Genomic DNA, 15,065 nt, shown 5'->3' with positions numbered 1-15,065 from the left:
ATATATTGGTATATTTAAAATAGTTATACGACTATGCATGATATCCCTCCCCAATATACCAGTTGGTTATAGGTACTGAGTATCGTGAACACAATATATTTGAATAGTTGTGACTATACTTGTTATATTATTATAATATATTTCAGTATAATGGGAATTTGGACTCTATTATACTATATATATTCAATATGGGACACAATTTTAGAGAGTTTAACTTACTAACACAGGCTGCATGTATAATTGTGTTGAGTTATAATTACAAATACGCTGGTGTATGAGTCCAAGAGGGACAACAACTGTTGAGATTTGATTATATTATGTTATATTCTGAGTGTCTGGGATTATAGTTCCAGAAAAGTGTGCAATATAACAAACGGAAATATTGTCTTTGTTGTTGTACTAACATGTATTAGCATTTACGGTAACTATATTTGCAATTCGTTGTAGGTTACCAGTTTAGTTGCCTTCTTAGAAACGGGCCACTGCTCGGTCCCCCAATCACAATTAAAACTTGGACCATTCCTACCAATTGTTTTTTGTGCTAATCGGATGAATATTTTATATGGTTGATAACACAATCAACAATATTTTGTACAGTGATTAGAGGATTTATCCAGCTGTGAGTAGGGTATTGTTCGATTAAAAGAATATTACTTAATTAGACCATTCCAATCTGACCTTTAGAGAGGTCCATATTTGTTTTTATTACTATCAAACAGTTGTTCATTATATACACAGAAAATCCTTTCATGGTGAATTGAGTTTTATGGTTCCCCTAGTGGATCCAGTGTTTTGATCATTTGCTTATTGATCTAATATATTTGTTGAGTGGGTCCTAATACTTGAACTTAACGACTAGTATTAGCCGTTACTCATATTTGTTAGTTTGGTTCAGTGGGGTATCCATCAGCGATTAATCGAATCGTGACTTAACCATTGGAGTGTCTAACATTTAACCATTCTTAGGTCTGGATGCTTTAACTGAGAATACAAGTTAACAGCCTTATATTGAATACTGTAATTTACTTTTCTGTGCTATTCATTGTGTTTTGCCTCCCATAGTGATTCATTAGTCCTTGGATTGTTTTTCTGTTTAATCAATGCTTTCTGCCTACCCTTGTGACTCTTAAATTTTGGATTGGCGTTTAACTATCTTGAATTTTGGTGCCACTGGGTCTTTCGACTATTGTTCTACCAATTTGGTTGAAATATTGCATATTTTTGTTGCTTTTTTGTGCTCCACCAATTATTAATAGTAGCATATACAAAATACCATTCACAACATGGATCTGAATAATATTCTGTCTGGATTATGTGCTGATCGGCAAGATATAGGTGTATTTGGTATTGAGAATTTGCCAAGCAATGATCCGGTCAATTCGGCTCAGACTTCTTTGGTAGATTGTGACATGTTTTTTCATTCAATTACCAAAGCATTCAAAACCCTCAGATCAAACATTTGGCATCTTAAGTTATTCAAAACATGGCTCCCAGGGGACCACTCAACCTCTAGTGGAAGACCAGATGACAAACTAAACCAAGATTGGCAGGAGGCTCTTCAGACGGGATCCATGACATTTGTGAACATTTTGTTACAATATTATGAAAGGACAGTAGATTCCAATATACTTGAAATCAAAAATATATGCTCTGAGGTTCAAAAGTTTGAATCCTCTTTGAAATATCAGGATAATATTAAAAAACTGTCCCTAGAATTGACGGAGCATGAAAAAACTTTGAAGGAACGGAAAATTAAGAAGTTTCATCGTGACTTCTCAGATTACCAACAGGGCAAACCATTTGATTTCAGCAGATCAGTTAGATTTGTGGACACAAATCAGGTTAGGACAGGGCCCAGTCGCACCAAAAAGAGACCTCGCCAATTCTGAAGAAGAAGGGGACAGCTCATTTAGCACGCCTGGTGAAGAATCCTCACCACGGATTGTGAGGGGTCAGGAGAGGGTCTCACCAAACAGGAATGAAACAAATAAAATTTCTCCGTTAGAGAGGGTAAGGACACCGGGGCAGAAAGCACAGAAAGACCAATTACTCAGGTCTCCTTCCAAGGACTTTGGACAACTTCCTGAAATAGGAGTTATGCCAGAGCCCACCCAGAATGTGTTGAATCTATCTAAAGCTATACTAACAAATGAACAGATTGCTCTTTTGAACAAGGGTCTTAACTATATTCCTCTTTTTCAGTCAGGAATATCACATAGTACAGGATTTACAGGCTTTTTGCGGACTTTAAATCTAAGATTGTTTTTGATGATAACAAGTCAGAACCATCTGAGGACTTTCGCTTGGCAAGTCTTCATTCCAACCTCCTATGAACAAACACGCTTCCATTTTTATGGACACTATTTTGAGGATATTCACTTTGAGAATATGGGACATATTATCCTAGCTAGCAACTTAACTCCGGATCATAGGATAGCTTTGGACAACTTATGTAACAATAAAGATATAGCTATTGTCCCTGCTGATAAGGTGCAGTTGTGGTTTGGAATACTAGGATTATGTCCAAGAAGGGTTAACCCAACTGTCTGATGCTAAGTGTTACATGCACATGTCTATAGACCCAACTGTGTTTAAGGATGAGATTGACTCCTTTTGCGGTTAGCCTGTGAGGAGGGTATTATAAACAAGAAATGTTTGGATTCACTTATGGTTTCTGAACCTTCTAAACAGATATTGTATCTTTTACCCAAAATTCACAAGTCTCTAACCAAACCACCTGGTAGACCAATAGTCTCTGGAATAGGCTCACTGACTGAACCCTTATCGGCCTTCCTTACTAAATATCTTAAACCACTTTTGGGACATATAAGATCTAGGTTGCAGGACACCACACAATTTTTGCAGTTAATCAGGAGACCCAATTGGAACCCGAATGGTATTTATGCACATTGGATGTAAAATCACTATATACAAGTATACCCCACTGGGCGGGTTTGCAATCTATCCAATATTGGTTGGAAAGGGCCAATTTATATGCACCTGGGTTTAACACCCTTTTGATATGTATGTCTGAGCATGTTCTAAACAAGAATGTTCTGTATTTCCAAGGCCAATGTTATTGGCTACAAGGAACAGCTATGGAGCATCCTTAATATATGCTGACCTTTTCATGGCCTATGTCGAAGAATACATGATATATGATATATCACACAACATCTTTCAGGTGGAAATGGACATTTGGAGACGTTACCTGGACGACTGCTGGCTGGTGTGGCGGGCTGATGTGGGTTACTTGCAGGAATTTGTTGAGTATCTTAATGACAATGTTTGGGGACTGGAATTTTCGTGACGATGACAGAAACTCCATCAATTTTGGACGTCACTATTTACAGGAACCCAGATCATACTTTGTCCACCAAAGTTTTCAAGTAATATAACACCTTGTTACATGCATCAAGTTTACATCCCACACCATCAGAAGTATTCCGATATCTCAATTTATCTTAGTTCAAACATAGAGGAATATCAAGTGGCCAGCAGGGATCTCAGTCAGAGGTTTACCAATAGGGGTTATGATAGATTTGATATTGTGTCTGCCCAGAGTAGAGCTAATAGTGTAGAGAGGGATGATTTATTACAATACCAGATTAAGAACAAAAATCAATCTTCTCGTAGTACATGTGTCAGATTTATCACAACTTATGGCAGAAATATCAATATGATCAGAAACATTATCAATAAACATTGGAATATTCTACTGGCTAATGACAAGCTGCAGTATTTTGGGACCACGATGTCTTTTTCATACAAACGTGGTAAAACCCTAGGCTCCTACTTGTCACATTTCAAACACATGGCAAGTGGGGTACTATCTATAAACAACTGACACTTCATGGTGATGAACTTATTGGTTCATTTCCTGTGGTCATTGTGGATCCTGCCCACATATGCCTAAATCAAAGGAGTTCTCCAGTCGTAATACCAGTAGAATATTTGATATTAAGATCTTTGGTAATTGCAGCGATTGGGTGGTGTACCTTGCCTCCTGTTATTGTGGGGCATTCTATGTAGGACAAACCTCTAGAGCTCTTAGATCCAGAATGAATGAACATCGGAGTGATATAAAACCATAAGGAGACTAGTGCCCTTTATCAACATACAGTACGCGAAACATCCTCAGGCCAAGTTTAGTTTCATTGTTATTGATCGATTTCTGGAGACAGAACAAATAAACAAGGTTGGCATGGGTTATTGGATCAAAAGAGAAATATTGGATCACTACATTGGGGGGTTTATTTCATCCGGGACTAAATGATCACTTATAGGAGAATATGGTTATCTTGTAACAACAATGTTGACCAATCTGATACTAAGCCTTGGGTCACATTGATCTTTAGAAACAATCTGGTTTATATATGTGAGCAATGAACACAAATATACTTTGGTTCGGTATGGATCTGAGTTTAGGACACTGAGCCATATGGGCCTTTTTGTAGCACTAACTATGGTATGGGCTTGGTTTATGTATATAATATAGGTAACTGTTATGTGGAAAATCTCAGTGTTTGTAGGAACAGTATTTACTCAGTATATGCTGGTTTTGACTAGCAACTATATATGTTTTCTTCTATATACTTATACATGTCACATGAGATTACCCCAATCCATTTTTCCATTTTCAGTTTTGGATGTTATGTTTTTGTGCTTTTTGTTTTGTTTTATTTTTACTCTTTATGTTTTATTTTCACTTTTGTTGGTGATAGCTATATACTCAGGATATGTCGATCACCCAATCTGCCTAATAGCACCCATTCTGACACAGCTAGTCTGGGCTAATTCAATACATGTAATATGCATTACCACTAGTGGTAATGAATCCATGTTTAATATTTGGTGCCTGAAAAATATATATTTATATGGCTATACAGATATATGTTATACTGTACTAACAACATGTTAAATTATCTGTATACATCTATTTAGGGTTGTCATCTACTCTGTTCAGGATTGACTTTTTCACATATGTTACCCACTGTATATTTGATTGTCAAAAATACTAAGTTAAAAATTTGTTTTCAATTTCATTAATATTCATGAGCTCAATTTTTTATTGGCTCATGCTATGTATTTAAATTGATGAGTAAAAGGAACTTGACTGTACTGTCTTACACTGAAGAAGGCTGTTTGCCGAAACTAGTCTGTTTAAGTACTAAAATAAATATATTGGAACTCCTTGCTGCTTTGCTGGTCTATTTGGTGCTTTCTACTTGGTTTGGACCGTGCATTCCCTCGTGCATAGGACTTGGTCTTTCCAGTTGCACCTCTGCCTAAGGATCTCTAAAATGTCCACAAAGGAGACATCATCAGTGGATGTCTTGGGGGGGGCCCTTTTGACTCCTCGAGGTCAGTGTCCGATGTCAAAGACTCATCCTGGGAGTCAATATGTTTCCTCTTACATAACCTCTTCTGGGGAGGCTCCTCGGAAGGATATTCCAGGGAAGCCTCAGAAGAGTGGGGGCCACCTGCCAATGGCTCCTGAGGCTGCAGGTCTCTGCTGTCTCCAGAGAGAGTAGGGGTTGAGACTGAAGTGGGTGCTCTCAGGGGAAGAGTGCTGGTGCCACTGGTAGGGGCTGGAGAATGAGACAGCACACTCCTCATCATCTCAAACGCTGACGTCTCCAACTCCAAAGACCTCCCCTGCTCTGAAGAGATGCACGTCGGTGCCAGAGCTGTCGGCTCCGAGATAGATGCAGGGTCCAAGCTCACCCTGGCTGAAGCACTAAGGGGACGGCTCAGAACTGAAGAAGATCGATTCCAACCCTCCCTGCTGGTGCTGACAGGAAAGCTTTGGCCCCCGGATATGACGGACAGCACCGAGCATGTCGGAGCCAAACCCGGCTCAAAGGCAGCAACAAGGTGAGTTGGAGCCGGCATTTCCTCCGTTGGCACCAAGCACTCCGGCTCCGAAAGGCCAGTATGGCTCGGAGGAGGAATAGCAGACAAGGGCAAAGCTGGGACAAGTGGTTCTAGAGCTGACTGGGTTGGAGCCAACAATAATTTTGGTAAGGCAGACGACTTCAGGACTCTCAGCACTACCCTTTCCACATCTCCTTCTGAAAGGTTCCTGGAAGACCTGAAAGACATAGTTGGGGATCTTGACCTGGGGGGCACTGGAGACTTAATTGTTACGGAAACCGGTAGGGAGTTTACAGACCGGCTCCGAGTAGCAGTGTCAACTGCTGTATCAATAGGTTCAGAGATCAGTTCTGAAACACCTGTAACTGACTCTGACACCACCATGATGCTCTCCTTCAGCTCTGAAGGCTGAGAAGTCAAGGAGGCAGATTTGGATTGTTTCGACTGTTTAGGAGGTGGCTCCGAAATACCAGCCAGTGCCAGAGAAGGCCTTTTTGAGGATTTTGATTTCCCATACTTAGAGGAAGCCGAAGAACTGGATAGTGCTTCCTCAAAGCATGGTTTCAAGAGACCCTAGAGTATGAGTTTGTTCTTTCTCTCCTGTAACACTCTAGGAGAGAAAGCATGGCAGAACAAACACGACTCCTGTAAGTGGATGGTCCCTAGGCAGTAAACACAGCTACTGTGGCCATCCGTTAAGGACATCTTTTGGGAGCATTTCATGCACTTTTTGAACCCCGAGGGTTTATGCTCCTTACTTTCCTTGGACATATTACATACACACACAACCCAGAGAGATTGAAAAGGAGAAAAAGAAGGAGGACTAGGTCCTCTAACTAAAACAGGCCTAGCCCTAAGAAGGAGTTGCACAAGGACTAGGTCCTCTAACTTAAACGGGCCTAGCCCGGTGTAGAGAAAGCTAGCTAAAAGAGTTACACGAGGACTAGGTCCTCTAACTTAAACTGTCCTAGCCTGGTGTAGTGAAAATAGATCTTCTAACTTAAACAGACCAGAAGGAAAGCCCATGCACACAAGAGAAACCATAAAATACACAATAAATTTCTATATTCCTAAAGAAAAACAGGTAGTATACTTGCAATCCTAGTAATTTCACAAGCGGAACACCGCCAAAACAAACAATGTCAAAATAGCAAAGCCAACTGCCAAAGGTGACCAAAAATAATTAGAATAACAACAGACAAGACAACAGGACCCCCTGTTGACTAAAAACAGAAAACCGCCAAAAACTCTGCCTAATATCAAACAATGCGCAATGGCGCCTAAACTAACTGGCACACAGGATACCAATAACAACTAGAAAACTAAGTTGCACTCACAAAGGGCAGTCAATACAACTGCCTAATCTATTAGCAACACTACATATACAATAAAGCATTGAATATAAAGAATTTTGAAAAAAAAAAAAAAAAACTTAACCAGAGCCAAGAGAAGCACAACCAAACTTGTTGATGCAGTAAACGAGATCTGGGGATTGTACTGGTGCACCATGGGATACCTGCTCAGCCACGAGCCAACCAGAAGTCTTCCAGCTTGTAAATCAGCTGAGTTCCGGAGCCGAGGATTGGCTCCAAACCCATATATAAAAATGAAGGTGAGATCAGACTACCTAACATTATATAATTTCTTTCTTATTGGCTAAAAATAACACTTGAAAAAATGCCAGTGCAGAAAGAACATTTACAGCTGTGGTGCTTAGTATGACAGCTACATTTTAGAGACAGACACTGTATTCACAGTGTGTGTGTGTGTGTGTGTGTGTGTGTGTGTGTGTGTGTGTGTGTCTGTGTGTCTGTGTCTGTGTGTCTGTGTCTGTGTCTGTGTGTCTGTGTGTCTGTGTGTCTGTGTACCTGTGCCTGAAATGTTAAACCAGGATATGGCCTGCCATAAAACTACATCAGAGTCAGTGTAACAACTCAAGAGACTGCTCTCACACTTAAGGAGAAAATGAATCACAACATAAGAGATGTGTTGGGAGATAATATAAATCCAAAGTAGGAAAGCAAGCAGTCATAGTTTGAAATTTGTTAGCTTTTCTAAACAAGCAATCTTTGTGAGATAGATGTTTTGGTTAACAGAAAATGTGAATTTGCAATAATGTCCAGTTCACAGTGAGGTGATGTGTAATAATAAATGCAAGGACTACTAAGAGAGTGAGATATTTGGTTAAAATGTTTGGATGGCTGTGTGCTGTTAGTACAATATAAAGGTTGTGGTTTGGCTAACTGAAAGAAAGAGAGAGAGAGAAAAAATGTGTTGACATGTCAGCCTGAGGTTCTGTTGGGTATGTATGGAGAGCAACAATGCCAAATTAAGTTTTGTTATACTGTTAAAATTGTCTGAGTATTCAGGCCTCACTGACTGTTAAGCTTATGGTTTCTAGTGCTCTGACTTAACACAAACCCAGTAATCTTACAGAGGTCTACTTTAAAGGAGCAAACAGACAAATTGTTGAAACCTATATGGTTGAGACCATATGGTTGACAATTCAGTCTGACAAACCATTCTGACTAAGAACATGGTACAATGGACATCAGGGAATTTGCCCTTTTCCTCACTGTATTGTCTCCAAGTTGGTATATATAATTAGCAGGGGGTGTGGGGGGTGCAGGGGGCTTGCCCCCCCCTTCAAAAGCATTATCTTTGTCATTTATTACATTGTTTTTTGTTTTTTGTTGATGGAATGAATTGTTTCAACCATATTGGTTTCGACAATTTATCCATTCGATCCTTTGAAATAGACCCTGTCTTACCAGTACTGTTAACTTTCTCAGATAGTCAGTAGCTTGAATTCAAGGTAACTCAATCATAAAATTAAGCTGTACCAGAATAGAAAAAAATAATACCAATATCCAGGTTCAAACTGCTGTCAAAATCTCCATTGCAGTGGAGGTGAGAGATTAATTTTGCCCTCTTTGAACTTTGAGAATAGACCAGTCCAACCCAAGTTTTTAAATGCTGATATTTTTATGTTTAAATGACTGTTTTTCGTGAAATGTGGAAACATTTTGATTCTCACTGGCTCTTCATTTTTACTTGTCCAGGTATCCGTGCCTATGAGCAGCTTGGAATGAGAGCCTTTGGTCATCCAGGGAAGGTGGTCGCTGCCCTTATCATCTCCATGCACAATATTGGAGGTGAGACCATGCAGTTAAAAGTGTGGATGGAATGGAGCAATAGAAGTATTCATGGAAAGAAGTATATAGTTTCAATCAACATTCTGTATTGTGCAGCATTACATGTACATGTTTAAACAATCAGTCCCAGAAAGAAGTGTATCTTTTTTGATAACTGAGTTGGTTTCACATTTAACTCTACATGTTCTTAGTAAGAATCACTTCTGCAATTTGATTCATTAACCATGGTAACTAGCCAGAGACAGATATTATGCCTAACTTCCTGAGCTTTTAAACATGCCTAGATCTTGATGCACATCAAACAGGGAGCAGGTCATGCCATTTTGCCAAAAGAAGTGATCTTTTTATTCATATGCCTGCCCATTAGCTCCATCCAGGTCACTTCTAGGTAAGAAGTACACTGCATTTGGAAACTTATCACTTAATTTTTTTAAATTGTTATAAGTGTAATTTTGTTTATGGACTGATATTTCTGAGATTCATGATGTCCCTTGAAAGCATTAACCAGCACATTTGCCTGCAAAAGACAGATTCCACTTTATGATTTGCAGTGTCTTTTCTGTCTGGAGGGAGAACCACCAAATCTCCAGATGACAGCACTGTGTTACCTTGCATAAAAATACATGTTTTAACCTAACCTGGAATCTTTGGGTCTTTTCTGAGCACAAGAAGCTGTTGGCACTGATGCAAGTTTCAGCCACCTACCTCATCATCATCATCATCATCCCCCTTTTTCCCATTTACATGGGGTCGAGGTGTTGTATTAACTGTCGCCAACTCTCTCAATTCAGTGCCACTCTCCTGCCTTCTTCAACACTCATGCCTGACTGTCACAGATCTTCTTTCACACAATCCATCCACCTCTTTGCTGGATGCCCTCGCTTCCTCTTATCTTCTTCCTGTCTGTCCCAAATCTCCCTGACCAGATTGTCTTCTGCTTTTCTACACATGTGCCCATACCATCATAATCTGTTATCTTTGATCTTTTCTGCAATTGGAGCTACTTTGGCTTCTGCTCTTCTGTCATTAATTCTGATGATATCCCTCACTGACTTCTGAAGCCTCTGTCTCACCACAATTCCTACACCATTTCTAGCCTGTCCACCACCTGAGTAGTAGAGTCTGGATCCCAAGCCAAGTGGCTTTGTTGCACTGCCCTTCCATCTCATTTCTTGGATACATAGGATGTCCAGCCTCCTCCATACATGTCATCCACTTCTAAGCTGCATCCTGTCAGTGAACCTACATTAAGCATAGCAATTCTCAGTTCATGTTTGGCAGGTTGGTTGGTTTTATGTCCAGCTTTCACTCAACAGAGCTATCCCAGGTAACCCAGGCTGGGCAACTAGACACCGGCCAGCCAGTAGCCTATTGACCCAGGGCTGCTGGGCTTTTATGGCAGGCACACACTGGCCAATAGGGGCACATATACCCCTCCCACCGTTAGCATGGGTCCCTGGCGTGGGTCAGAGTGTAGGCCGGGTCCTCAACCCACTTATCACCGGTAACTACCCATGCCCATTTTTTTGGCGACAGTCAACATGACCGAATCACCTAGAGCCATATTTTACACCTTCGTGTGGCTAGCCCTGCCACGGCGCACAGTTTGTGATCCGTGTTCTCCTATCTTGAGGATGCTGCGCACCACAATAGATGCCCAAAGCGGTTGGTCTTTTTACAACTCTTCCCGCCATTGGGCACCATGTAGAGTCTGTGCTGCTGCCCACAGCCACCTACCCATGGCAGAATAATTCTTGACTGAGTACCATAAGCACAGAATTTCTCCTAAAAAGACTGCAGCTATTGTAAAGTGGAAAAATGTAAAATGTGATAGTCAAAGAATCAATGGGCAGACAGCAAGAGGTCATAAATGCCCCTTCCAGTCCAATTGAGGACTAAGGACTAAGGGTATCAGTTGCTTTGCTAATTGGCACAGGGGTGTAAGGCTGTAAGCTGTACTTTGGTTTGATTCCCGTAACATTTATTTGCCTACTGTGTGACCTTAAACAAGTCACTTTTCATTTATTTATTTGCTTTTGTTTACTTGGAAAGCCCATCTGGGGACTGAAATGCCCATTTCCTGTGGAGGCCCTGGGAGAAAAGCTGCAAAACAATGACAGAAATACATTTTTTGACAATTCAAAAAGAAAAATCACCAAGAAACATTTGCAAAGCATCTCAAAGCAAACAGTCATCAAACATTATTTACAAAGCATACTAAATTAAGGAAATACATGTTTTCAAAATATTCTGAGTAAAATCAAAAATACCATATTAATACACTTGTATAGCATCCATTGCAGACACAGTTAGGATTAAATACTTCAGATTGTAGTTGTGGTACAGTAACATAGTTTATTAGTTGTCAGGTAATATTTTAGGGCAGATTTGAATTGTTGCAGGTTATTTAAAAGCCTAATGTGGTTTGGAAATTTATTCCATGCCTTGGAGATGGTGGCAGAGAAGAGCGAGTCCCTGTTATAATTATTAAATTTATTAGCAGCAGTTAGTTTACATTCTGAGGATCTTAGCATTCTATTTGGTACATGCCATTGGATGAGATTTGACAGCAAAAGTGTTTTAAGTGGATGGTGAAGTATTCTGTGTGCTGTGAGTAGCTGGGAGATGGTAATGTCTTGAGGAAGTTCAAGCCAGTTGAGGGTCTTGAGAACCATGCAGTGGTTGGAGTGGTTTGGGAGGCTGCAGATGAATTTTCTAATTTTGTTGTAGTTGCTTTCCAGTTTGTGTTTTGTGCAAGTATACAGACCATCTCAAAATCTTGTCCTCTTCTCTGTCATACAGGCTACTGAAGGGCAGTCTCTGCCTTGCGCAGACAGTCTCAACAGACCCAATCCTGTTTATCTAATGCACACTTGCAAGTCCAGTGGGGATATAAACACCTGTTCAAGAGATCTAAATCTCTTTTGCAACTTAAGTAGAACATGTTGGAGGGATAGATATCTATTACAGAGAATTAACTTCTCTGGAATTATGTTCCTTTCCACATAAAGCAAAGTACTTCTCTAACACTATTCACATGTAATCTTTACAAATGGATGTGTAACCACAAATTCACTCCTCATTTAGCACCTTTGTCCCTCATGGATAGGGGCAATATGGTTATTCATATTTAAAATGTAAGGGCTAAAAACTTCATGGGAATATATGGCTATGCTTCCGAAGATCCTTATGAATTTGTAACCTCGTAAGTACCTCTGAACGTATGATCCTGTGATCTCCCATCCCACAACCTGATTTTAAATCCCCCCACTTCCCTTTGCCTCTTTGGAGGCAGGCAGCAGATTTTTGAACTACCCTACTTGCCAGGCTGCTACTGAAGCATGAGAAACCTCTGGGCTGGATGCTGGTCATGAGCTGTCTGTGACAGACATCGGCTCTTTGCAAATTTCAGCTGCAACCTTAGAAGGATTCTGTCACCAAGAAATTGTTTTATTTTTGTGCAAAACGCTCTAGATGGCCCACTGGTTATCCAGTTGTCTCAACACATTCCTTTCTGTGTGGGACTGCTTCCTCCTCCTCAAATTCTTCAATGGCAAACACCTAAGACTGAGAGACACACCATACTGAAACATACCCCAGTGTCTGTCCCTTTTGATTTCAAGACATTCTCAGAGATATGTATGACTGCCCGATCTAGAATTAGTCCAGTCAGGTGGCCCAGCTTTCAGCTGTGGGAGTGGAAACTCCAGAAAAAAGGCAAATGGGATATTCTCTTCCAGATTTCTTGGACTCAGACCTTGACAAGCATTACCAGATTTATTGTATATTGATCTCTTCCCTTTTGGACTACAACATTTGTGATAAGAAAGTTGTACAATCAGCCCCCTCTCCAGATGATATTTCCTTCTGGGAAAAATTAAATCTGATGCAGGAACATTTAAATGGATCTCATATGAGATTTTAGTCACATAATCAATACATATACCTCCTTGGCAGGGATGTACCTATCTTTACAGCAGCTCCGTAGGGGACATGACAGTGGTATTCCTAAATGGTGCAAAGGGACCGAAAACAGTGTGTGATGATAATATAAACAAAGTGTATTTTGAGAAAAAGGTCTAAATTTCAAATATAGCTTCAGAAATACAGGACATGGCAAGAAAGAGTCCTGATGAGGCCCTGATGGACAAAACACATAGATTGACCCAGATGGCCTTCATGGCAGGAAAGTCCGCCATTAAATGTGGCTAAAATGCAATTCATGTTTGTAGTAGGAGTAAGCAATACTAACAGTAAGATGTTGACATACTGGCAATTCTGTGTACACTACATGACATTAAGAGGTAGTTGTTGGGCAATCCTTAGGCAAGAATTTGTTTTGTTTTTTTTTTGCCCCCATTTCTAGAAATTTTCAGGAAGCTGGAAGAGAAAGGGGTTATCATGGAGACAGTCAAGTAACTACTTCACCTTTCTATGTCAAAATACAGTAAAACCTAACAAAATGATAAGCCTTTTACAAAAGCAATCTAAGGCTGATCAAGTTAGATAAAAGAGGGCAATTGGAAAGAAGCAGGCCTGGAAAGGTGGCGCAGGCAAGGGCAAGTAGCAAGGTAGTGCAAAGAAAAGTAAATCTCCTTTCTCATAAGATGGTAATGTACAGTACTCCTTGTACTTTTCCACACTCCTTTTGGAACATGTTTTGAGAGGAAGTCTTTCCTACACCAAAACAAACTGATTCCATCTAGGTATAGACAGCTGGGTAAGGGACATTTCTTCTACAGATTACAAAATAAAGTTCAAAGCCTTCCCTCTCTTCATAGGAATGCCTCCTATCACTCTAGATCAAATACATCTGACACTTAGAATATTTGTTCAATTTTACAATGTGGAGCTAAAGAAAAGGTCCCTATTGAAGAGCATGGAAAGTGATTTTATTTCACATTGTTTTTAGTCCCCAAAAAGAAATGGCTTTAAGAGACCCATCCTAGAACTAGTCACACTAAGCAATTTTCTGAAAGTTACCCCAATTAAAGATGTTAACCTTGGAGGCACTTCTGACACTTCTTTTACCAAAGGCAATGCTGATCATCATGAAGTACAAGTAACCTCTGAAATTCAAGGCAGGCAAGGAGTCTTTTCAGTTCACCCTCTTGCCATTTGATCTTTCCACATGTTTCTGATAATTGGCACTACTATTTGCGGACATCAGAACCCATTGAATCAGTATTTACCATATCTGGACATCCATTTCATCCAGTCTATTATCGAGGGAGAGATGCAAATGTGTCTGGAGTATTCTTTGCACTGCCTAATCAATATACCCAAATTAAGCCAAACATTACAGATGTCAAATGTTTTTTTCCTTGGAACCTGCATGTTTACACAATTAGGCGAACACTTCTTATATAGGAGCAAAGCCATTCAGCTGAGGCAGCCTTTTTCCAGTTTGAGTCTGAGAATGGCTCTGGCAGATTGGACATTCCTGAAAGCTCTAGGCTACAAGTAGTTGGGTCTCACAAATTTATGGTAACAGCATAACAATCTTTTGGACTGACATTGCCTGTGATCCCCTCTGTCAGGATGGAACCCAGATTGGGATCTCATCTGGCACTGAGCAACCAAGGGCTGTCCTTAGTAATCTCAGACAGTACACAAACCCTGATCATGATACGTCAGACCTAGCTTGTGGTCCCATACCATTCACCTAAAACTGCATGAAGTGTAGAATACTAGCTTGAACAAGATGATGCCAGTGCTTCTGGCCTTGTCATTTTTCAAGACAGTCTGTCAACCAAAGCCACTGAATGCAGTTACAGACAATGCCATAGTAATATTTATCATAAACAAGTGAGAGAAGATACTAATTTGTACCAGCTCTGCAGACTGCAGTAATAGCTTGGGACATAGCTTCCCAGATGGGCCTCCATCTACAGGTGTCTATCATCCATTCATACCCAAACTTATTGGCAGATCAGTTGGGTATTTCTGCATCCAACAATCTTGAATGGTGTGTGGATTGTTTAAACTGCAAAATTGAAGTAAGAAAAAGGAGCGCTACACCATAGATGTAAA

General features: G+C 40.2%; 1 protein-coding gene across 2 annotated transcripts in view; it reads left to right on the top strand.

Moving 5' to 3' along the window:
• SLC38A5 (solute carrier family 38 member 5) overlaps positions 1-15,065 on the top strand; it is a 776,684-nt gene that overhangs the window by 387,876 nt on the left and 373,743 nt on the right. For both annotated transcript variants that reach the window (XM_044080289.1, XM_044080288.1), the window contains one exon: positions 8,940-9,032. In XM_044080289.1, coding sequence (XP_043936224.1) covers positions 8,940-9,032 — 93 coding nt within the window. The remainder of the gene's footprint in view (positions 1-8,939; positions 9,033-15,065) is intronic.

Source organism: Protopterus annectens, chromosome 8.part0 (assembly GCF_019279795.1).
Source record: "Protopterus annectens isolate FY-2018-M chromosome 8.part0, PAN1.0, whole genome shotgun sequence".
NCBI lineage: Eukaryota > Metazoa > Chordata > Ceratodontiformes > Protopteridae > Protopterus > Protopterus annectens.
This window is presented reverse-complemented; position numbering and strand designations above follow the sequence as displayed.